Consider the following 26033-nt stretch of genomic DNA (forward strand, 5'->3'; position numbering starts at 1 on the left):
CCTAGTGGTGCTTCAAATGCTGGATTTTTTTCTTCCCTTAATTCCTAACTCTAACTTTACTCACTCCCTTAACCCATCAAATCATGTAATTCTGGGTGTCATTCTTACAGATCCCTTCTCTATTCTAGGTGATTTTGGAGGCAGGTGGCTTCTGTGACAGGCTAATTAGTTAGCTAATAAATTATCCCTGTCAGGTAACTTCATACCTTAAACAAGTTGGAAAGGATATGTGTTTTTTTCTTCCAAATTTTTATGGAAATTCAAATGAGCTCATACATAGTGTAGCATTGGGGTCAGGAGTAGAATTTAGGGATTTGTCGCTTACATATAACACCCAGTGCTCATCACAAGTGTCCTTAATGCCCATCACCCACTTAGCTCATCCCTCCACCCATTTCCCCTCCAGCAGCCCTCAGTTTGTTCTCTATATGAAGAGTTTCTTATGGTTTGTCTCCCTCTCTATTTTTCCTTCCTTTCCTCTATGTTCATATTTTGTTTCTTAAATTCCACATGAGTAGAATCATATAGTATTTGCCTTTCTCTGACTAACTTATTTTGCTTAGCATAATATACTTTAGTGCCATACACATCATGGCAAATGGCAAGATTTCATTCTTTCTGAATGCCAAGTAATATTCCGTGATAGGTATAGATAGAGATAGAGAGAGAGATAGAGAGATAGATATTTGGCTATTGTTGACAGCACTGCTATAAACATTGGGTGCATATACCCCTTTGAATCAGTATTTTTGTACCCTTTGGATAAATACCTAGTAGTGCAATTGCTGGGTCATAGGGTAGTTCTATTTTTAACTTTTTGAAGAATCTCCTTACTGTTCTCCAGAGTGGCTGCACCAGTTTGCATTCCCACCAATAGTGTAAGAGGGTTCCCCTTTCTCCACAAGGGATGTGTCTTTTTCAGGCCACTGGAAAGTGTGTAGAATTAGAATCATTTGTTTGGGAGGCATTTTTAGGTAGAGGCCTTTTAGCATCTTTCACATATTTAAGTAGTTAGCTGCCTGATTTGCCCACTTCTCAGGCTGGCCAGTGAGACCAGAGAAAGAGACGGTACATTTAATTAAGTAAGAACTGAGCTAGGCAGTAATTTGCCACTTGACTTTAGTTGCCCAGGGCCTTATAGCCTCCACATGTAAATGAGAAAAATAAGAGTAACAAAAGGCAGCTGGCTCTGGGAAATAGAGCTGTAACAATGTACCCTCAAATGCAAGTAAAAAAAAAAAAAAGTATAAAATGAACAAGTCAATAGCAGTAACTACTTTATTCTCAAAATGTTTTAAAGAAGAACTTGTGGAATTATCATTACATCCCTAATAACAGATAACATTATCCCTGTTTTATAAAAAGGCAGAGACATAAGGTAGTCATACTAAAGCAGGGAAAGAAAGGGTTGCAGACAGAAGAGCAAGAGTTGAAGATGTGAGGAGACAGTGTGGCTGCTGGTCCCTACCCTAGTCCCCTCCAGACATGTCTTTCACCTCCCACAAGTAGGAAAAGCAGTCTGCTTGTGCTTGAGCCATAAGCTGGAGTGAAAACCAAGTATTCTCTGCCTTTGGTCTCTCCCAGGTGATGAGGCTGCTATCTAGAGGCTCCATCTTTGTGGAGTGGTGAGTGCCCTGCTTTTGGGGTCAGATCTGCCCACCCTTTCCATTGATAGATGGATGGCCTGTAGCAACTAAAAGTCTCTGAGCCTCGGTCTGCTCATCTGTCAAGCGAGAGTCACTGTAATACCAACCATATTAGCAGTTACTGTGCCAGTCAGTTATAAAACTAATGTATATAAAGTAAGAAGTTCAACATTGACCCATTGTCTATGTTCAATAAACGGTACCGTGATCATTTTCCTCGGTGGGCTTCAAGATACTAGGCTTATCTTCCTTTTTTTAAAAAAGCTTCCTCGGCCTGCAAAACAAATAAAATTTATCAAAATAAACCCTGCTTGCTTCATGTATAAGACCATTCACAATGGAACCTCAACTTATCTTCCTCTTCACCTTCATCTTCTGCCATGCCTCCCTACTTACATGAGGTTCCATCCTCATGGACTTCTGTTGTTCCCCAAGAGTGCCTTTGTACACGCACTTTCTCCAGAACATCCTTTCCCTTCTCTAACAGTCCCTGTGAGACGTAACTGAAATATCTCCTCCTTGTTCACATACTCTTCCTATGCTCTCTCTTCTGCCATATGTAACTTGGATGTCTGCTTTAAGCCTCTTGTCCAGAGTCTTTTAAACTGTTTTTGATTATGACCCACAGTTAAAAAATACATTTTATCTTATGATCTAACATACACATACATACACATTAAAAAAGTTTCACAGAAAGTGATTATCTTATGCCATGTGTGACACAAGCTGTTATTTTCTATTCTTTCTGTTCTGTTTCACTTAAAATAGATGCTGATTGCAACCCATTAAATTTATTTCACACTCCTCTAAAGGAGGGGACACCCTGAAGCTTACAAAAAACACTGCCCTAATACATATCCTGCCCAGGAAGTCAGCCTAGATCCAGGGCTTCTGTTTCCATGTCACTTTGGCTGTCTCTACTCCCATGTGTCTCTGGATCTGTGTCACCTAGCCTTCTGCAGAGGTTCCTTTCCCTCTTTTCCAAGAGACTTGGACAAGGAGAACAGTCACTTGTCAATTTCTATAAGAAGGGCCCAGGATAATTACAGATATAGCAAATATACTGAGCGCTTGTGGGTAATTGTGATAGTTCTTAGCAGCAGATTATGTTAAATGTAATACTGGTGCTTCCATACTCTCAGAGATATTTAACCAATTCTGTCAATTCAGGTTCCAAGTGCCACTCAGTCGCCTTGCCCTCTCCCATCTCCATCTCTCATAGTCCCCTATGAAGCTGCCATAGTCCCCAGTATTATCAGTCAATTTAGGCATTAACATTTAATGATGGGTATGTGTGACAGATGCAATAGTGAAATGAAGAAAGTGCAATGAGAGAGAGAGTCTCTAACTGAAGAAAGACGATCTAATGAGATGGAGGGAGAAAATGAGATGTGGATGTGAGGTATGAAATAGATACAGTAGTTGGAATGTACTTTCCTGGAAAAATTCTAAGCCTGGGTTGTCCCTATATTTCAACTTTTTCTGTACACATACTCAGGATATTGGGGAATATCACACAATTTGGCAGATAGGTATGCTACAATTTCATCAAAAACATTTAGAAGTGAATGGCAAGAAAACACCACCAAAACTTGTGGCATGCAGCAAAAGCAGGGCTTGAATAAAATTCTCATAACCTTAACTCTTTATATGAGAGAAGACCAAAATTAGTAAGTTTCTAATTTAAGAAGCCAGAAAAACATCAGAGTAAACCCAAGATCATAAATATAAGTCAATGAAACAGAAAATAAAAATACACTAAGCAAGATTAATAAAGCTTGAAGTTGGTTCTTTAATAAGAGTAACAAAATAAATAAAAGTCAAGCAAGACTGGGACACCCGCTGGCTCAGTCAGTAGAGCAGGAGACTCTTTTTTTTTGTTTTCAATGTTTATTTATTTTTGAGAGAGAGAGAGAGAGAGGCAGAGAGAGAGGGAGACACAGGATCTGAAGCAGGCTCCAGGCTCTGAGCTGTCAGCACAGAGCCCGATGTGGGGCTCGAACCCACGAACCATGAGATCATGACCTGAGCCGAAGTCAGACACTTAACCAACTGAGCCACCCAGGTGCCCCAGAGCAGGAGACTCTTGACCTCGGGGTTGTGAGGTCAAGCCCCATATAGAGCTTACTTAAAAAAAAAGTCAAGCAAGACTGATAAAGAGAAGATTGAGTGACATAAATAATTTCATTAGTCAAAATAGAGACAGGCACATGTAGTAGTAGCTTTATTCATTATCACCAAAAACTGGAAGCAACTGAGATGTCCTTCAATGGTGAATAGATAAACAAACTGTGGTCCAGCCATACAATAGTATATTATTCAGTGGTAAGAAGATATGAGCAAGAAGCCATGAAAAGCCACAGAAGAAACTTAAATACATAGGGCTAAGTAAGAGGAATGAGTCTGAAGAGGCTACATAACATATGAAACCAACTGCATGACATTTTGGACAAGCACAGCAAAAAGTTCAGTGACTGTGGGTGTTCACCCAAAGAAAATGAAAAGACTGATTTGTAAAGATATATACACCTCTGTGTTTATTGTAGCATTATTTATAATAGCCAAGATATGGAAGACACCTAAAAGTCCACTGAAAGGTGAATAGGTAAAGATGTGGTATGTATAGACAGTGGAATATTACCCAGACATAAAAAAGAATGAAATCTTATCATTCACAACAATATGGATGGACCTAGAGGGTATTATGCTAACTGAAATAAGTCAGAGAAAGGCAAATACCCTATGATCTAAAATCTAACAAATAAAACAAATAAACAAACAACAACGACAATAGAAACAGCCATAGATACAGAGAACTGGTGGTTACCAGAGGGAGAAGGGTGGCAGGATGGGTGAAATAGGTGAAGGGGACTTAGAAGTACAAACTTCCAGTTATACAATGCAAATTCTGAATTCAGAATGTTGATAATTTATTTAAAAGAAATATGGAGAAGAAAAGCTTCAAAATTAGAGCATGCTGCCTGTCAAGAATTTGCATTGTATAACTCAAAGTCGTGGGGATGAAAAGTATAACCTAGGGAGCACAGGGAATATAGTCAATAATAACTGACCAATGGGAACCACTTTTATCATGATGAGCATTGCATAATGTATGTAATTGTCAAACCACTGTGTTGTACACCTGAAACTAACATAATATTATATGTCAGCTATACTTCAAGTTTAAAACAAAGTTCAGGGGTTGCTAGGAGCTCAGATGAAAGGGAAGAAGAACCAGAAAATCACTTAGGGGGCCCCTGGCTGGCTTAGTCGGAAGAACATGTGACTCTTGATCTCAGGGCCATGAGTTCGAGCCCCACGCTGGGTATAGAGATTACTAAAAAAAAAAAAAAAAAAATCAACTTAAAAACAATCACTTAGTAGGTCTGAGAAACCTGATGATGGAATGAGGAATGCAAAACACTCTAACTGTATTACAAAGTGTGAATCAACCTCACTAGGGGATAAAGGACAAAGATGCTGCCATAAATAACTTAGGAAATGAGTGGTCTGTAAAACTAAAGGCAAAATAAACTGCACATAAGCACTGTACTCTAACTTATAAAGTTATATTCAGTTGGAGTATAGATTATTTTGATACTGCTATATACATTTACACTGGAATAATTAAGTAAATGGATGGCAGATGGTGGGAGCCAGGGTTTTCATTGCTGTGGTAAGAATCTACAGCAAGAGAAGAAGGCTAGTATAATCCATGTGGGTATGGATTAGAATTGGAGACATCAGTATGGACTCATTTCATGTTTACATTAATATATATGGTTACATCTAGAAAAAATATATATAGCATACTGTGAAATAATAGAAAATAAATATTGGTCTCTGCCCCCAGTTCCTGGTACAATGCCTGAAACCTCTGTAACTTCCTAAGTGATAACACTCTGGGTGGGCTCCTGGATGGCTCCAGGATGGGTCACCAGAAAGACCAAGCCATGATTAGAAGCTTGCAATTTTCATGTCCACCCGTCATCCTCCAAAGAATAGAGAGGGGCTAGAAACTGAGTTAACAATTTATCATGCCTGTAGATAGGGACTTTCTCAGTGATAGTTAACAAAGGGAGAAGAGTAGCTTTACAGATGATAAACTGAACATAAAATCCCAACAGTACAGGATTAAGGGAGCTTCCAGGTTGGCAAACAAAGCCACACTGGGAGGGTGATGCACCTCAGACTCCATGGGGACAGAAGTTCTTGTGCTCAGGATCCTCCCAGACCTTGCTCTATGTATCTCTTCATCTGGCTGTTCATCTGTATCCTTTGCATATTCTTTAATAAACTGGTAAATATAAGTGTTTCCTGGAGTTCTAGTGTTTCCTGTAGTCGCTCTAGCAAATTAATCAAACATGAGGAGGAGCATATGGGAACCTCCAATTTGTAGCTTAAGCAGACAGAAGCTGTGGATAACCTGGGGACCTACTACTTGTGATTGGCATCTGAAGTGGGATGGAAGCAGTCTTGTGGGACTGAGCCCTTAACCTGTGGGACCTGACACTCCTTCCAGGTAGACAGTGCTAGAATTGAGTTAACTTGTAGGACACCCACCTGGTGTTGCACAGAATTTCCAGGTGGGGGGAAAAGCCTCCACACATTTGACGACCAGAAATGTCTGAAGTGTTCTGTATGCACAGTAAAGGAGACACACAGGAAGGAAACTGGAGGTAGAATGAATTGAGTTTTTGTTACACATATACATACACATATTCTTTGCTCTGTCAGCTGAGAGGGCCTAGAAGCAATGATACCTCAGAAGCCATAAGCACTCCTTGTACCTAGATCTTGAAATCTAATACCATTCTCTAATAAAAGGAACCAGGGCACTTTGACAAAATGGCTGATTCTAGGACTAGGGCAGGAAATGTATAAGCCTAGAGCATCCTGTAGTGTGAGAAAAGTATGGAAGTGCTCAAAACATAGAAACAAAAAACAAACAACAAAAACCACCCACAGTAACAGGAGGAAGTCAAAGTGACACAGAAACCAACTAAAAGTGCTCATAGTAGTTAAAGCTGGAACTGAAACAATAAAATAAAGTAGAATTGGATGATATCCCAAAGCATAAAATATCCATGAGTGCATAGTGACATAAATAAATTACTGAATAAATAAATAAATGGGGGAGGAGATAAATCTCTCATGCAGAACTGCAAGTAATTATGTAGATAACTTTGCCCACAAGAAAGTGGAGTATAACTCCCACTGCTTAAGTGCAGACTGCACATAGGGACTTCCTCAGTGATAGTATACAATGGGGAGAAGAAGAGTAGCTTTACAGAGGATAAACTGACCACCACCTTACCCAGATGATCAAGGTGAATCTTAGCAGTGACAAATCATGCTGACAGCATGCACCCTGGACATGCTATAATAAAAATGGTACTCTATGCTTCTGTGATCTTCCTCCCCAAATGCATAACCCCAATCTAATCATGAGAAAAACATCAGACAACTCCTACAAAATACCAAAAGTCCTCAAAACTGTCAAGGTAATAAAAAATGAGAGTCTGAGAAATTGTCACAAGACAAGAAGTTCTATGAAGAACCTAAGGAGACATGATGATTAAAGGTAATGAGAAATCCTGGATGGGATCTTGGAACAGAAAAAAAGACACTGGTAAAAACTAAAGAAATCTCAATACACTATCGACATAAGTATCAATACTGGCTTATTGATTATAACAGATATGCTAAGATAATACAAAATTTAAAAAATAGGAGAAGCTGAGTGTGGAGTGTATGGGAATTCTGTGTACGGTTTGCAATTTTTCTATAAATCTAAAACTGTTCTAAAAAATTAAAGTTTGTTTAAAAAATCAAAGGCATTGGGGCACCTAGGTGGCTCAGTTGGTTGAGCGTCTGACTTCACCTCAGGTCATGATCTCGTAGTTTGTGAGTTTGTGAGACACGCTGCTGTCACCCTGTCAGTGCAGAGCTCACTTCAGATCCTCTGTCCTCCTGTCTCTGCCCCTCCCCTGCTTGTGTTATACACACACACACACACACACACACACACACACACACACAAAGGCAAAAAAGGAGTCATAATTATAGATAAATCAGGGATTTAAAAGATATGGAAACCCATCAACTATGACACAAACAAATCTGAAAGCTTAGACAAGGAAGACATGTTTTAGAAAAATATAATTTACCAAACTGTTTCAAGAATCAGGAGAAAATCTAAATAATCCATAGATATAATATAAATGGAAGATATAATTAAACTTTTTTCCATAAAGAGAAAAACTAACCTGAGAGGCATTTTTTGGCTAGTTTCACTATTAGAGAATCCTCAAAGTAGTAACTGTTACAGGAAAGATCAACTGGCAGAAGCTAAAATCAGTGGGCAAAACTTCGAGGAGAAAAAGGTTATTAGTATCTCACCTATGATATTTATCAATTAAAAAGGGAAAAATTACAAATTTACAATAGAAAGCCTGGCACACCCCACTTTAAACAAGAGATAGATTGAAAGACATCCCATGGTCCTGGAGTAGAAGACATTATACTGCCAAGATGGCAATACTCTCCAAATTGATATACAGATTCAGTGTGATCCCTATCAAAATCTCGGCTAGCTTCTTTCCCAGAAAGTGACAAATTAATCTTAAAATTCATATGAATACTCAAGGAACCCAGAATAGCCAAAACAATCTTGAAAAGTAGAACAAAACTCAAATACATACTATTCCCAATTTTAAAACTTACTACAAAGCTACAGTAATTAAGACTGTGTAGTATTGGAATAAGGATAGATATATCCACTGAATAACCACAGGCAAGAGAATGATTTTGGACCCCTACCTCATACCATACAAAAAAATTAACTCAAAATGCATCAAAGATCTAAAGGTAAGAGCTGAAACTATAAAAAATTCTGAAGAAAATCTAGGAGTAAATTGTCATGACTTCAGGTTAGGCAAAGTCTTTAGATAGGACATCCAAACACAAGTAAGAAAAAAATAAATAAACTGGACTTCATCAAGATCACAAACTATTGTGCTTTAAAGTGCATCATCTAGAAAGTGAAACAAGAACCCACAGAATGGCAGAAAAACTTTGCAAATCATTATTTTCTATATTATTGTGTAAAATATATAAAGATCTCTTACAACTCATTGATAAAAAGACAACTCAATTTTTAAAATGTTTGTTTGTTTGTTTGTTTATTTATTTATTTAGAGAGACAGAGCACAAGCAGGGGAGGGGCAAAGAGGGAGAGAGAGAATCCCAAGCAGGCTCTGTGCCATCAGGGCAGAGTCTGATGTGGGGCTTGAATGCACAAACCATGAGATCATGACCTGAGCCAAAATCAAGAGTCAGATGCTTAACTGACTGAGCCACCCAGGCACCCCAAGTAACTCAATTTTTAAAACAGGCAAAAGATCTGAATAGACGTTTCTCCAAAGAAGATATATAAACCGTCAATGAGCCAGAAAGGATGCTCAAAATCACCAGCCATCATGGAAATGCAAATCAAAGCCATGATGAAATCCTTCTTCCCATCCACTTAGGAAAACATTCTGGCTTTAAATTACTCTGTTAAGTTCCTGTGAGTTGGTAAGATCTGTTCTCCTGCTAGTAGAGAAGGAGAAAAACTACTCTTTAGGGAAGGAGCCTTATACAGAGACACAACAAGTGGCAACCAGTATTTTGGCTGAGTGCATGCTATGCTGGAAAGCACATGAAAAAAGGGGAGGAGCCTGAATGGATATGAATATGAAGTTCAAGACAGCAGGGAGAAAGCTGCTTATAAGGAATAAAGAAGGGCTCCTTAGGGGAAGGAAGAAGAGAGGAGAAAGTGAGGCCCTACGTATGAGTTAGGCTGGGCATAGGCTTAAGTTGGTATAACAAGAGACCCACCTACACCATGGCTTACAGAACACAGAATTTTATTTCCCTCTTCTGTTAATAGTCCCAAAGCGAGAAGTCTAGGCAGGTGGGTGTTGTTTTGTGCAATCTTTCAGACCCAGAAACCTACTTTTTTTGACTCCTCTACTCCTTAGAGTTTGACTTTGATTTCATGGCTAGGATATCCACCTTCTCTTTGTAGGAGTGCCCTATTCTGTAAGGAATGGAAGAAGTTCCTGAAGAGCCTAGGGTGCATTAAAAAAAAAAAAAAAAAAAGGCAATCCCAAAGATCCAAATCTTGAGATACTGAAAGGGTCTCACTTAATCTTACGATTAGGAACATTCCATACTCAAAGAAACAACAGTTAGTATTTGCTTCTCAAGAAGAGGAAATGTCTTAAGATTGAAGTCTGACTCTAGTTTTGAAACCAGTGACAAATATTTAAGAGCATCTCTCATACCTCAATTTTTTTTTTTTTTAATTTGAGAGAAAGAGAGAGAACACAAGTGTGGGAGAGGGGCAGAGGGAGGGAAAGAGAGAATCTTAAAAGCAGGCTCCATGCTCAGGGTGGAGCCCAATGCAGGGCTTAATCCCATGACCCTGGGATCATGACTTGAGCTGAAGTCAAGAGTCGGATGCTTAACTGACTGAACCACCCAGGTGACCCTCACACTTTAATTTTAAAGCAATTTTCCATTTCCTGGAAGAATCAGGAAAGGTAAAAAAAAATATACAATTCATTTATATTGGTTTGCTATATTGCTACTAATTACTATCTATCAGATTCCCTTACACTTTAGGACAAATATAACTTGTAAACATAATGGAACAGATTCATAATCACTGCCCTATCTATAGAGAATTCTAATTTCTTTCTGAAGCAAAGGACTGGTTCAAACAGCCATTTCTCTTAAAAAAGTATTTCACTTCTAACATACTTCTATTTTTTCACCCAGGTGCATTCTTTGAAAAGAAACCTCTGAAAAACTTCCAGCAGCTGGATTTGGCAGGAAATTGTGTGAGCAGTGATGGATGGCTTGCCTTCATGAACGTATTTCAGAATCTTAAGCAATTAGTTTTTTTTGACTTCAGTACTACAAGATTTTTACCTGATGCAGCATTAGTCAGAAAACTTGGCCATGTGTTATCTAAGTTAACTTTTTTGCAAGAAGGTAGGCTTGTTGGGTGGCAGTTTGATGATGATGATATTAGTGTTATTAAAGGTGCTTTTAAACTAGTAACTTAAATAAAAGTCACCTTAAGCCCATGAATGCTCTGGGGACCCCATTACTTTCAGCCGGGTGACCTAAAAATCTTTGCTCATCCAGTGCAAGAGTCTGAATGTATATGACAACCCATTATATAGCCTAAAAATTATTCTTCTTGGGGGGCCTACGTGGCTTAGTCGGTTAAGTGTCTGACTCTTGATTTTGGCTCAGGTCATGATTTCATGGTTCGTGAAATCAAGCCCTGCATTGGCCTCAGTGCTGAATGTGCAGCCTGTTTGGGATTCTCTCCCTCTCTCTCTGCCCCTCCCTGCTACCACTGTCTCTCTCTCTCAAAATAAACATTAAAACAAAAATTATCCTTCTCAACAGTGTCTGCCTAACTTGCTCTTTCCAAACTTTGTCTTCCTCTCCTGGTATCAGGATGATGTGTGACATCATGACCTCTGTAGCTGGCCTCGTCCATGGAAATTTGCTTCCTTAGTTTCATTATTCAAAAAAAAAAAAAAGAAAGAAAGAAAAAAGAAAAAAAAAGCAAGAGGATAAAAGGAGAATGCCAAGAAAATGAGGCAAAGAAGAGGAGCAAGTGGGGGGCAGTTGGACAACATGAGCTATCTTTCTGTGTCTCATCACAAGTAGGATTACCATGTAGTTGAAATGATATCGTTTATCCTTGTATTCCCGTTGGTCTTGGGAATAGGTCACAAAAATTGATATACTGTATGCATATTTACTTAGTACAGTGCCTGGCACATACTGGATATTCAACAAGTATTTGCTGAACTAAATTAAATTACCAATAAATTGCTATTGAATAAAAAACAAGCCAAAATTATTTAAGATCAGAGAGAAAACTCTATGTACGTTCTTTATTCAAACAGTGTGATTCAAACAATTTGGGATGTAAAAAGCATTTTCTCATATAAGCAGATTAGACTCCCAAAGAGATCAGCATTCTTTAGTCAAGCAAAAAACTGGCAGTTCACAAGCAGCTTAATCAGAGGCTTGATATTCAGGACCTCCCCATTTGCTTATACATGTACGTAATTCCAACTGTTATCTTTAGAGATTAAGGAAGAAAGAAAAATGTACCCCATTCTTTTGTACCCAAGGAAGCTAAAGGTACCCTGTCCTAAACTTTTCGCCAATACCGCCCAAAATAATCCTTCCCCACAAAGAAAGAAGTCCAAGAAAAATCTGTTTAATCTTAACAGATTTAAGTCCAGTGTGAAATAAACAAAAACCTAAATGGTGTTTAACCTGCAGTTCACCTTCTATACTCATGGCACCTCAAATTAATGGCTTGGGTGTTGGTGTAGGTAACACTTGGCCTGTATGCTGAGGTAGTCACTGGAAGGAAATTTAGAGCTGACAGTTTACAGATTAACTAATCCATTCCCATCCCAACTTTATAGATGATAAAGCAGAAAGAAGTTAAATGACTTGCCCACAGTAACAAAATACTTACATAATGGCAGCGTCAGGATCAGAATCCAAATCTCCTGACTTCTAGTCCAGTGTTTTTCCATTACAGTATGGCGTTTTCTGAGACGGGGCTAATTACACTCCATAGAACTTGCTCTTAATCACAAACAATGAGCCAAATATTCAATTCAAACTTCCTTGTTTAGCTTCAAGTGACTCTGTGGCAAGATTTACAAGCAAGGCTATTGCCCATAGTCCTAGGTTGGCCAAGTTTCTTGTTTTCATATCCAGAATCTGGCCAGAGCTTGGCAAATAAGACTTCTTTATATAATCATGAATGGACCAATGTTACCTATAGCAGTTGGCAACAGTGAATTTCAGGAAGTAGAGCCAATTCCTCCAGAACCCACAGCAAACTTCTTAAACAGTGCAGGTGGGTATCAAAGCACCTTTGGTGGGACAACTACACAGGTGTTGCCTCTGAATGGGTGATGAGGAAACAGGCATTTAACTTCATGCAGAATTGTGTTCTGTACACTTTCAAAATCCCATGAGAATGGAGAAGACATGCGGGGGGGGGGGGGGTGGGGGGGTGGGCAGCACATACCTCTTAATCATCACTCAGTACATGGCAGTTCTTCAGATTTCATGCGTGACCCACTTAGATGAGGTCAATGGAGGAAAAATCACCCTGTAATAGTAGACCGATAATAGGTATACTAATAGTTGGAGAACATAAGACAAAGGACAAGGAACAGATTGCCTTATTACATTTACAAAATTTCATTTTTCCCAGCAGTCAAGGTAGTGTGGGCTCTATTTCTTCAGCAGGTCAAATGCCTGAACAGGGTTGCGGATGTTAAAGACAATGACAAACTCCTCACCAAGCAAAAGTTGGGACATGGCCACTTATTACAGGATGACTATAACTCTGCTTGACAAAGATGGCTTCTTGGATGTTATTCCACTGTGAAATCAGATTTGGAAGTGCTGCTCATATTTAAAAGAGGATAAGCTGATTGAAGCAACTTGCAAATTCTACAAAAACAAAAATCTTCTCTACATAGCTGGCTATGGCTGGAAAAATCATAAATCTCCAGGAGTACTAGATTCCAGAAAAGTTGAATCCACTCTCAAAATACCTTTTTAAAACTCTAATTACAAAACTCATGATTAAATTTAAAAAATTACCTCAGGTAATTTGTGACTGCTGCTTGTGATACTTTTTATAAGTAATACTGACCATGTTGGCAAGTCCTTAACATCCGCATTTGGAAAATAATCAAAAAACAAGATAATCCACATGATTCTCACACTTCATCACAGTTAACAATTTATGATTTTGACAAAGCAAAACAAAATAAGTTGGAAATTGCCTGTTACAGATATAACAATACTGTACTCTATAATGTAGGATCTATTATGTTTTGGTAAAATTATATAATGTTAACTCAAATTGTTTATGCAACTTTGAAAAGATATCAAATCCCACATTATGCATGGAATTCTATATATTTTGGTAACATATCTGATATATTTTGTTAATAAAGTGAGAGAGTAAAGTCAACCAATGGAAAGGTGACAAAAAAGATAAATTCCATCATTATGTCAGTACTTTGGGGGTTTGTTTTTGTTTCATTATGTCAATTTGATTATATGTTATATAGAAAAGTGGATTCCTTCACTGCACATTACCAAAGGATTTGGTATTCATTTAACCAAAATAAAACACTTTGAGAACCACAGACTATTTATTAAGTGTACTGAAATATTTTAATGAAAAAACTAAAAAATTTTTGATAATTAAAAATTTCAAATTATGCTAGACAGAATATGCTTTAAAATTTTTGATAAAAACTTTTTCTTTCTTTTGCAAGACATAAATCAAGAGGATCTCAAAAAAATGTAGCAATTAAGTTTGGAAAACTATAAAAGAGACTTTTACTTTCAGAATGGATGTTTTTTTCCATTCTTAAAATGTATGTCATTATTCAAGAAGCATGTTTATAAATTTCATTGAAGAAAATATTACACTTTTAATAATGTGACAGATTTGCTCCATCAAGTGGTTCTCTTATAATGTCTATCACACTGCAATCAACTACAAAACCAAATAACAAAATTTAAATTCAGAGAAACACGCTTTCTAAAGGAAGCCTAAATTTCAAACCCTATAACATTTAGAAGGTTCTCACAGCCCCAAATACATTTACAAAAAGGTACTTTCATCAGTTTCATGTAATGTGAACAACCTACTATTCTCTATCATTTAGAGTAAACGATTGAACAGTCGGTGCACAGCTGGATTAGTAAATAAAATGGAATCAAGGAGTCAATGTTCCTCATAAAAATAAGTTAGATTGCAGTACATCATGGTCTTGGTTGTCCAGTTCTATTGTTAGCTCCATATCTACTTGGCATATTTGTAAAACCAGTCCTGAATCCTTGGGTTACTCCAATTCCTGGAACTCCAAGTCCTTGATTAAGCAAGCTACTACTGTAAGGTGTGTGTCCATGATTAAGACCCAAACCAGGTCTTGTTTGGGTGGTGAGCAGAAAGACTGGGCTCACGTTTTTTCCAGGGGTGTTAAATGAAAATTCTGGAGGTGGACTACTAGGTTTAGCTGGAGTCGACGTAACAGGGTTTGAATCATCAGTACCCTTTAAAGGAGGCATTGGAATTATGTGATGATCTGAAAAGTTTAGGACATTGGCTGCAACAGGCCCAGACAGTAAGGCAGGTCTAATCCAATCATCCTTGAAAATTTGAACGGTCAAAGTAGACACCAGAGTGTACAGCCTGTTGGTCACATGAGCAAGAACCATTTGTTCATTCGCATCCCGTCGAATTCTTACATGCACTGATCCGGCCTAAAAGGGGAAAAATCATAAGAAAGAGATACTTAAAATTATACCATTGAAAATTCCCCTAGAAATAAATATTTTATTTATGATTTGGCTGTAACTGTACTTGGTGTTTTCTTTTAAACAAGAGAAAGTATCATGTCTTGATATTCCTTGAAGACTACTCAGCAGTGACTGTCAATGTGAAGAGTTGATAAAATTATGTGACTAAATAAAATGTGTCTTTTTAAAATACATGAAAAAAAAATATATGTAGGAGGAAGACAGGCATGTTATAGCCTAATGCAGAATATAACATATAGAAAATGCAATGGAAGAGCAGAAAAGAGAGCTGCTAATTCAAATTAAGGAAGATTTGTAAAGAAGATGGCATTTGATCCAGGGTTGATGGTGAAATGTAATTTCCAAAAGTGGATACAGATATTCTAAGCTGAGAGAACAGCAATTAAAATGCATGGCATGTTCGGACAGAATAAGCAATGTTACTAATATATAAAGAAGTACAAATATTTCAGAGGGCAGAAAAATAATGAAAGAGAGAAAAGAAAAGAAAGAAGGATGGAAAAAAGAAAGAAAAACAGGTAGTAAGGTTAAAAGAAAGGCTAGCAGAGAACTCTAAAAATCATGATATGGAGTTTAATAGTAGCAATCAATCAGAAATAAAGTTCAGAAAAAGTGTAGGTATGAATGATTGGTAATTAGGTAAAAAATGACTGCAACACTCTAGGTTAGAAATGAAGAGGACAGGACAGGACAAATATAATGGAATCAGAAAGGGACAAATGGATTCATGAGTTTCCCTGGGTTCGATGTGGGGGGACTTGATACCCAATTGGATGTAGTGGATGAGGGAGATGGACTGACTCATCAAAGATGATCTCAAGGTTTCTAGCCTGGGTTACTATGAGGATAGAGAACCCCAGGCTTTACAATGATGGCTAGAAGTCTGTTTACTGAAAAGATATTTATCATACGTTATGTTTTTAAATGATTCTATTTTGTTTAAAACATACACAGAGAGAAAAATAGCCAAGAGTGACAACACTTATCTCTAGATAGTAGAATTATTAAAGGTTTTTTGTTCGCTTCTCTTTGACTTAGTTACAATTTTTCTAAGAATCAGGTACCATTTGCATAATGAAACTTAAGTAAAAATAAATAGTAAGTAAAATGAAACAAAATGTCCAGCAGACTCAGTGCTGATTTCTAGATAAACTCAGATTTTCAAGATAAAAAACTGTAACGAAGAATAAGTTTCACATAAATTAGTCAAATACAAGTAGTTGTTTTATTTACAATGTGTCTGAATCTATGACTTTAACAGTAGTGACTGCAATCATAAGATGGAGAAAATATCTATAATGCTTGAATTTGACTTCTAGTTTATTATGAAAGGCAAGGCATGTTTAGAAATGCAGTCACCTTTGATTTCTTCCTTTTCTTGGCCACTACCATCTCACAGTTATCACTAGACAAAACTATAAAAGACACCGGAACCTCTTCCAGTCTGCTACGGAAATTAAAGCAATTAAAATAAATGAAAACCATTTCTGAGCAGGAGCTTGAACAGAGTCTGCTGTGACTATGGTGTTTGCATTAATTTATGGCTTTTGTGACAACTACTCTTGGAGCTCAAAAGCTTGTTTTATTTTTCCTTAGTCTTATGGGGGTAGTGGTTAGATGGCCATGTTCTGAACAGCTGGGTGACTTAATTCTTTGTGTGGATAAGCCACCCAGCTAAATAAACACTTACCTTCTATGTTATTAAGATCGGTAAAATTAAAAGAATGATTAAAAACAAACTGTGTTCCTGAAGGAATTACATTCCTAAAGGAATGTAAATTGGTATAGCCATTTTTGGAAAGTATATTGGCTGCATCAAAAGCCATGAAAATGTGGATATCCTTTTTTTAAAAAAAAATTTTATTTTTAACTAATCTCTACACCCAATGTGGGGCTCGAACTCACAACCCCAAGTTCAAGAGTCACATGCAATACTGACAGAGCCAGCTAGACACCCCAGTGTGAATATCCTTTGACTCACAAAAACCACTTCTAAAAATTAATCTTAAGGAATAATCACAAGTATGTGCAAAGATGATTCCACAAAAATGTTCATCCTAGCTCTGTTTATAAGGGAAAAATGGAATGCCATTAAGGGAGTGATTAAGTAAATGATGGCATATTCAAATAATGTAAAACTGCAGCCATTAAAAATTATGTTGGGATTCTTCAAAGACAGCAGTAATGGTGGCACTTTTTGGAAATTCCCCCAAATATGCCCAGCAGAAAAACCAAAATTAAGACCTCAATCCCAAAAACCTATGGACAACATCTATTAAGAAACTAGATAACATGGTTTTCCCAAGAAATCCTAATCACAAGGTGTGAGACCTGCAAGGTATCAGCACCTGTGAAGGAGGAAGCAACAAGATGTCTGATGGACCTAAAAACCTCAAAGCAGCTAACCTGTTCTCAATGGAAATCTAGGGCAGCAAATTTGAGAAAGGCAGCTGGGAAACTGGGAGGGGATTTGCACATTTCAACAGTGGGTGAGTACACTGAGTTGGCTGTAAGATCTGAAGAGCTGGAGCAGCCTAAGCCCTGTGAGCTCTCCAAAGTAAGTAAGCAAGCTCCCTGCCAGTAGAAAGCCCCACATTAAGAAGAAACAACTGGGAACAGAATCCAAATTGAGCAACACAGCAGAAACAAGAGATAACAAAGAGCAGATACAAATGGCAGGAAAAGACCCAGGAGAAAGAAAAAACTTTCACTTCACACACTCAATCAGAAGAGGGAGCTTTAGAACCATAAATTCAAACACACTACCCTAACCACTCCTTATTTTAAAACTCAGGAAAACAATTTTGCATAAAAAGGAGAAACAGCAAAGGACTGATTCCAAATCCCACACAAAGCTATTGTAAGAAAAAAACAGATTACAAAGGATTGCCCAAAAGACTCACCTATAAAACACATGAGAACTATGACCTACTTTTTCAAAAAAAGCTGAAAGACATGAAACACATAAAACAGTATCAATCAGCATTCAAAAACCTCAAAAATGAGGGGCCCTGGGTGGCTCAGTTGGTTAAACGTCCAACTTCAGCTCAGGTCATGATCTCACAGCTCCTGAGTTCAAGCCCCATGTTGAGCTCTGTGCTGACAGCTCAGAGCCTGAAGCCTGCTTCGGGTTCTGTGTCTTCTCTCTCTGCCCCTCCCCTGCTCGCACTATCTCTCTCTCTCTCTCTCTCTCTCTCTCTAAACTCAACATTAAAAAAAAAAAAAAAACCTCAAAAATGAGACAACAACAAGAAAAACAATCACTTGAGAAATGAAGACCAGACTAGGGGCGCCTGGGTGGGTCAGTCCATTGAGCATCCTGCTCTTGATTTTGGCAAAGGTCATGATCTCATGGTTTATGAGTTCGAGCCCCACATGGGGCTCTGCACTGACTGTGTGGAGCCTGCTTGGGATTCTCTCTCCCTCTCTCTCTCTCTGCCCCTTGCTCACTTGCTCTCTCTCAAAATAAATAAACTTAAAAAACAAAAAGGAAAAAGAAATGAAGACTAGACTAGAACGAATACAAAAGGAAATAAATATACAGGTCTACTGTGAGAAAATAAAAGGCGATGAGAAGGCTAGTTTTAAAAATCAAAGGAACTGAAAGAAAATAAATATAAAAGACCCAATGTGCTTACAATAGATCCCAAAGAAGATACTAAAAGCAAGAGAACAAAATAAATATTAATAATTACAATTAAAGAAAACTTTCCTGAAAGATAAAACAAGTTTTCTGCAGTAACATTACTGCAAGGCTATAATGCAAACCTGGAGTAACTGACCCAAAATGACCAACACCAAGACATAGTCTAGTGAACTTACTGGACTTAAAAAAAAAAAAAAAAAGTCTTGCAGTATCTAGGCAAAGATCAAGTCACACTCAAGAGAAAAAAAATTAGGGCCCCTGGATGGCTCAGTTGGTTAAGCGTCCGACTTCGGCTTGGGTCATGATCTTGCAGTCTGTGAGTTCAAGCTCCACGTTAGGCTCTGTACTGACAGCTCAGAGCCTGGAGCCTGCTTCAGATTCTGTGTCTCCTTCTCTCTCTGACCCTTCCCCGCTTGCACTCTCTCTCTCTCCCTCTCAGAAACAAATAAGCATTCAAACATTTTAAAAAAGAGAGAAAAAAATATTTGACCAAAAAAGTAATTATTTGGTGACAAAGAAAACTGTAAACGATATATTAAGTGAAAAGAGCAAAATATAAACTGCATGGTTTCATTTTTTTTTAATGTTAATTTATTTTTGAGAGAGAGAGAGATAGAGCATGAGCAGGGGAGGGGCAGAGAGAGAGACACAGAATCCAAAGCAGGCTCCAGGCTCCAAGCTGTCAGCACAGAGCCCAACGCAGGGCTGGAACCCACAAACTGGCGGATCATGACCTGAGCTGAAGTTGGCGCTCAACCGATTGAGCCACCCAGAGGCCCCACATAGTTTTGTTTTCTAAGAAGAGAAAATAGGTAAGCATAAATAAGAAAACATCTTGGCAGGCATCTCTATATGATGGGATTATGGTGATTAAATTTTTTTCCAGAGTACTTTTCTGTATTTTCCTCATCATCCCTGACACAGGAATGGAACCATGCCGTAACTGTCTCTCTGGTAATAGGTCCAAACTGGATTCGCAAAAATTAATAAAAGGAAAACCTTATTAAAATGGGAGATGGGAGGCCCAAAGGGAGGGTCTCTCAACCCCTACTACCCCGAGTCAATTGTAGACTCAACAGGAAGAGAGGTAAAGTCCATTCTACTTTAGCTACTTCTTTATAACATCAACAGGAGGAAAGAGGTTTTCTTCCTCCTTCTCTGACAAAAGCCCAGCCAATGAGAGACTAATACAACTCAGGCAGTGAAAGCCACTACACTTGAACTCCTGGTTTACTTCACTGGATTTTTCATTTGTAACAGTCCTTTCAACTTCCCCCTTTCCTCTATAGCAGACTGTTCCTCTGTTTTGTTCTTCAGACTTGCCTATTGTTTTGTTGTAGCTTGCTTATCCCGAATTGCAATTCTCTGCTATTCCGAAATAAACTCATTTTTGCTAGTAAAATAACTGGTCTTATTTTCAAGGTTAATATCAAAAACATGGGGGGGAGCCTGGGTGGCTCAGTTGGTTAAGCGTCTTGACTTTGGCTCAGGTCATGATCTCATGGTTTGTGAGTGCATGTCCCACATGGGGGTCTGTGCTGACACCTCAGAGCCTGGAGCCTGCTTTGGATTTCTGTGTCTCCCTCTCTGTGCCCCCACCTCCCCACGCATGCACGCTCTCCCTGTCTCTCAAAAATAAACATAAAAAAAAAAAAAAAAACCTTTAAAAAAAAGACCATTAACAGTAGTTTGAAAGGAAAAATAAAAGAAAAATATCCCTCAACTAATCTCAATTAGGCTACTGAATCCATCTACATTTTAGACTCTATTAAACAGAAATGATAATCAAAGGCTCTATAAAAATTTAAAGAAGTTGGGGCTCTTGGGTGGCTTAGTTGGTTAAGCATCTGACTTCGGCTCAGGTCATGATCTCGCAGTTTGGGAGTTCAGGCCCCACATCGGGCTCTGTGCTGACAGCTTGGATTCTGGAGCCTGCTTCAGATTCTGTGTCTCCCTCTCTCTCTGCTCCTCCCCCTCTCATGCTCTGTCTGTCTCTCTCTCTCAAAAAATAAACATTAAAACATTTTTTTTAATTTGAAGAAGTACTTTCTTTAGTTTTAAAAATTATAAACTATGTTTCACTTATTTATTTAATTTTTTTATTGTTTAATTTACATCCAAGTTAGTTAATATAAACTATGTTTTAAATTACAACTATATTAACATGGAAAACATACCAGTGAGCCAAAACCTAGGGTCCAAAAATGCTCATTTCGAACTTCTAAAACTCCATCCAAGGTAGATACCTAATCAAAAACAAAGAAACTGAGCTGTTTATATTTGACATATCCAACACAGTTCAGTCACAATATGGACTTGACCTAAGCCTAGAAATGACCTGGCCAAATCCTGCCCGAAGACACTCATTAGCCAAGAGAAGTCCTAGACCACTCAAGGTATCATTTTACTTGTTCAGTAGTGAGCCAAGGCCTTGTGTTCCGTTTCTCGTCTGGCCCAATCCTTTTAGTATCAGGTGTTTACCACCTACCCTCACCACCACCTTGTTCGACAGCGGATGGTTCTTTTCATTTTCTGAGTATGTCACATATTTATATCCAGCACTGGTGGTATTAGATTTTTTCCCCCTTTTGGGGACTCTTCTCTATCATTTCTTTCTTTTAGCAAATTTCTGCACAACACAGGATGTTATGTGAATGTGGACCAAGAGGAAATTCCAAGACCAGATATATAGTGTATGTCCCATTGGTATAACACAGGCTGAGACAAACAGCCAGCTATACTGATAAATAGTGGCCTTTGTGATACCAACAATCAATAGTTTGAAATATTCTCAAAATCCAAATAATTACATTATCTTATTCCTTCAATTAGTAAGCAGGTATACAATACAAAATCTAAACTCACAAATCAATGTTAAGTGATGAAGCAATCAACATGTAAAAGTAGTTTTTGACTTCTATCAAAATCCTAGATTTGAATATAGACGCATAAAAACCATAGCATTAACACAGCTAGTAGTGTGGTCTCTAGACCATTACCTTCCCTTCCATATTTACTTCAAGTTTCCAGACTGAGCAATTCCTCAAATTTTTATACTTTTGTCACTATTTTATATCTACTACTGTATTATTTAGTATAAAGAACACAAACTCCCCTAAAATAAAATAGAGATAGGGCTGAGTAAAGTATCATTTATACCCATTCTTTCCATTCTCTAATTATAATTTAAAAGGATTTTGTTTTCTATTCTACCTTACCTCTCTGATAAGTTTGTCCAACTGACCAATAACATGGGGTGGCGTTGTCTGGAGAAAAAATAAAATAAAGTATGAATAACTTAGGAGATAAAAGAATTTTTGCACAGTGGTCCTGAAAATAAAAAGTTGGATTTTATACCAGCCTTTGCTTTGTTTGACAGCCTATCATGATTTAGGGAAGAGAGGTTTCAGTTGGCTCCACTAGTGGGACAACATCAACCATCAGCCCATGCTTATTTTTTATCTCTACACCCAAACAACTCTTGAAGAATCAGCCAACCAAGTAAAAATCTTTTGTATGGCACAGCATGACACAACTATTATCCTATTGTTACTACAATTTCTGGAGATAAAACTACTGCCCCTAAGTTTTAGAAAGGGCATGAGGGTAAGACACAAGGAAAGCAGTGCTTACATATACATCCATCCCTGGGAAACTACCTTTGCATTCAGGGCCTTGTCTACAGGTGTTTCTATTGTTTAAATAAGGAGTAATTTGTCATTTTCGATTTTAAGTTTGAAATTTAGAAGTCTCACTGATTCAATGACAGGAAATAAGAAAACAATCACAACCAAACTATATAGTAGCCAAAGCATATTTATTGGGGGAAAATAAATAGGTAAAAAATATTTCTAAGTAACACTGTTTTCACTTGAAACATTAAGGGCAAAATATTTTTAGCTTCTGATTTTGTCTTATATTATAAATACAGGAAGATCTGTGCATATTTTATGGGCCAAGAGAATTTCCTCTGCTTCTTACTGTATAGATTTCAGGTATCACTATTTGAGTTCATTTCTAACAGGACCTTCTAATAGCTAAAAATTTTATAATCTGGTAGAAGAGAACATATAATTTTATTCTCTGGTATAAAAACCTGGCTAATATTAAGCATGTGCATTGAAAAAGGACCCTTACCTGCAGTAATACTTTGCCACTGTACACGCTCATGGGATACATAGTGCCAAATGTCATCAGAGCAATGGCTATGGCAGAAGCAGTGTCCACAGCAAAATAATTACTAAAAGGAAAAAACAATTCTAAATCTCAAATATATGCGTCACTGGGCTTCTTACAATTCAATCTTCCAAAACACTGTCTAATGCAACAGGACTCTGATCACAAGTGGCCACCACTGGCAAAGAGAGTGTCTCAAAATAAATAAATAAATAAGTTTTCAGAATCCTTTCTTGCCAAGTTTGGTGGAAAATAATAATTATGTTAAGCAGCGTGAAGAGATGGTGAAGAAAAAAAATGTGACCATTTCCTCATTATGTATTTTCAATCTACTTGTCAACGAGAAAGGTTTCATATATATTCATTTGTTGTGACAAACAAAAACCTTCAACTTACAATTTCTGATACAGAGAAGGCTAATGTATCTCATCCAACAATTTTCCTATAAATAATAATTTTCCAATTATTACCAAGAATTTTTGAAATTCCTCAGGAATTACACAAGGTGAGATTCTATGGGAATTTGTTAGAGGAACACTGTCACTGAAGTGCAACACTCATCAGTAGTTCAGACTGTTCTGCTAATAAGACAGACCAAAATGTCAATGCCAATGCCAATGATTACAAGCTGATCATGTTTTGTTTTTGTTTTATTTGTGTTGTTTTTTACTTTTTCCCACATGCTGGCAATAGAAACATGAGGTAAGACCTAGCCCCTACCTTTGAAATAGCAGGATATAACCATGTAAAGAAAATAAAGCAATCTGGGACTAAAGGAGAAGTCCTATAGGGTATCAGGGATGCACAAAGGAGTGAGTGACAAGCCTCCTGAGGTAGGGATAATCCAGAAAGGATTATAAAATAGAAAAAAGAGACATATGAGCTGACCCTTCAAAGACGAGTGAAATGATGGGAGGAAGGTATCACAGACAGTGAAAGCAGCATGTGCAAGGGTGTGAAAGTCCTGACACAGCATCAGAAGTAGGAACAGGCAAATATAGACAGACGGATGGCCAGTGAGGTCAGTAGGGGCCTTACCATGCTAACAGCTTTTATTTATTTTTTATTTTGTTTAATCTCTTTTTTAGTTTTACTTTTTATTTTTTAAATTTACATCCAAATTAGTTAGCATATGGCACAAAAACAGACACATAGACCAACGGAATAGGATAGGAACCCCAGAATCACACCCACAAAAGTATGGCCAACTAATCTTTGACAAAGCAGGAAAGAATATCCAGTGGAAAAAAGACAGTCTTTTTAACAAATGGTGCTGGGAGAGCTGGACAGCAACATACAGAAGAATGAAACTAGACCACTTTCTTACACCATTCACAAAAAAAAACCTCAAAATGGATAAAGGGCCTGAATGTGAAACAGGAAACCATCAAAACCCTAGAGGAGAAAGCAGGAAAAAACCTCTCTGACCTCAGCCACAGCAATTTCTTACTTGACACATTCCCAAAGGCAGGGGGATTAAAAGCAAAAATAAACTATTGGGACCTCATCAAGATAAAAACCTTCTGCACTGCAAAGGAAACAATCAACAAAACTAAAAGGCAACCAACAGAATGAGAAAAGATATTTGCAAATGACATATCGGACAAAGGGCTAGTATCCAAAATCTATAAAGAATTCACCAAACTCCACGCCCAAAAAACAACTAATCCAGTGAAGAAATGGGCAGAAAACATGAATAGACACTTCTCTAAAGAAGACATCCGGATGGCCAACAGGCACATGAAAAGATGCTCAACGTCACTCCTCATCAGGGAAATGTAAATCAAAACCACACTCAAATACCACCTAATGCCAGTCAGAGTGGTTAAAATGAACAAATCAGAAGACTATAGATGCTGGCGAGGATGTGGAGAAACAGGAACCCTCTTGCACTGGTGGTGGAAATGCAAACTGGTGCAGCCACTCTGGAAAACAGTGTGGAGGTTCCTCAAAAAATTAAAAATAGACCTACCCTATGACCCAGCAATAGCACTGTTACGAATATACCCAAGGGATACACGAGTGCTGATGCACAGGGGCACTTGTACCTCAATGGTTACAGGAGCACTTTCAACAAAAGCCAAATTATGAAAAGAGCCTAAATGTCTATCAACTGATGAATGGATAAAGAAATTGTGGTTTATATACACAATGGAGTACTACATGGCAATGAGAAAGAACGAAATATGGCCTTCTGTAGCAATGCGGATGGAACTGCAGTGTTACGCTAAGTGAAATAAGTCATACAGAGAAAGACAGATACCATATGTTTTCACTCTTATGTGGATCCTGAGAAACTTAACAGAAGACCATGGGGGAGGGGAAGGGGAAAAAAAAGGTTAGAGACGGAGGGAGCCAAAACATAAGAGACTCTTAAAGAGGGTTGATGGGGAGTGGGAGGGGGGGAGGGTGGGTGATGGGTATTGAGGAGGGCACCTGTTGGGATGAGCACTGGGTGTTGTATGGAAACCAATTTGACAATAAATTTCATATTAATTTTTTTTTTTACGTTTATTTTTGAGACAGAGAGAGACAGAGGATGAACGGGGGAGGGGCAGACAGAGAGGGAGACACAGAACCAGAAGCAGGCTCCAGACTCTGAGCCATCAGCCCAGAGCCCGACACGGGGCTCGAACTCATGGTCTGTGAGATTGTGACCTGAGCTGAAGTCGGACACTTAACCGACTGAGCCACCCAGGCGCTCCAACAATAAATTTCATATTAAAAAAAATTAGTTACCATATAATGCAACAATGATTTCAGGAGTAGATTCCTTAGTGCCCCTTACCCATTTAGCTCATCCCCCCTCCCACAACCACTCCAGTAACCTTCAGTTTGTTCTCCATATTTATGAGTCTCTTGTTTTGTCCCCGTTTTTATATGATTTTTATTTCCCTTCCCTTATATTCATCTGATTTGTCTCTTAAAGTCCTCTTATGAGTGAAGTCATGATTTTTGTCTTTCTCTAATTTCACTTAGCATAATACCCTCCAGTTCCATCCAGGTAGTTGCAAATGGCAAGATTTCATTCTTTTTGATTGCCGAGGAATACTCCATTGTATATATACACCACATCCTCTTTATCCATTCATCCATCGATGGACATTTGGGTTCTT

General features: G+C 38.0%; 2 protein-coding genes across 8 annotated transcripts in view; one reads left to right on the plus strand and one right to left on the minus strand.

The window, feature by feature from the left end:
• The window catches only part of NLRC4 (NLR family CARD domain containing 4), a 37510-nt gene extending 26404 nt beyond the window's left edge, over positions 1-11106 (plus strand). For both annotated transcript variants that reach the window (XM_019447983.2, XM_019447973.2), the window contains one exon: positions 10473-11106. In XM_019447983.2, the coding sequence (XP_019303528.2) occupies positions 10473-10762 (290 nt within the window). In that variant the 3' untranslated portion in view covers positions 10763-11106. The remainder of the gene's footprint in view (positions 1-10472) is intronic.
• SLC30A6 (solute carrier family 30 member 6) overlaps positions 229-26033 on the minus strand; it is a 56116-nt gene continuing 30311 nt past the window's right edge. For 4 of the 6 annotated variants that reach the window (XR_008418049.1, XR_008418050.1, XR_008418047.1 and 1 more), the window contains 5 exons: positions 22879-22981; positions 21960-22007; positions 20919-20987; positions 12211-15038; positions 229-1920 (listed from right to left, as the gene is read on the minus strand). Coding sequence is in view for 1 of the 6 variants with exons in the window: in XM_019448012.2 (XP_019303557.1) it covers positions 14538-15038; positions 20919-20987; positions 21960-22007; positions 22879-22981 (721 nt within the window). In the remaining 5 variants the exon portion in view is untranslated. Of the gene's footprint in view, positions 1921-6209; positions 6320-11597; positions 15039-20918; positions 20988-21959; positions 22008-22878; positions 22982-26033 lie in introns of those variants that run through there. The other 2 variants (XR_008418048.1, XM_019448012.2) reach the window with 2 other exon arrangements.

The sequence above is a fragment of the Panthera pardus genome, unplaced genomic scaffold (assembly GCF_024362965.1).
Source record: "Panthera pardus isolate Hobbes unplaced genomic scaffold, ASM2436296v1 HiC_scaffold_26, whole genome shotgun sequence".
NCBI classification, from domain to species: Eukaryota; Metazoa; Chordata; class Mammalia; order Carnivora; family Felidae; genus Panthera; species Panthera pardus.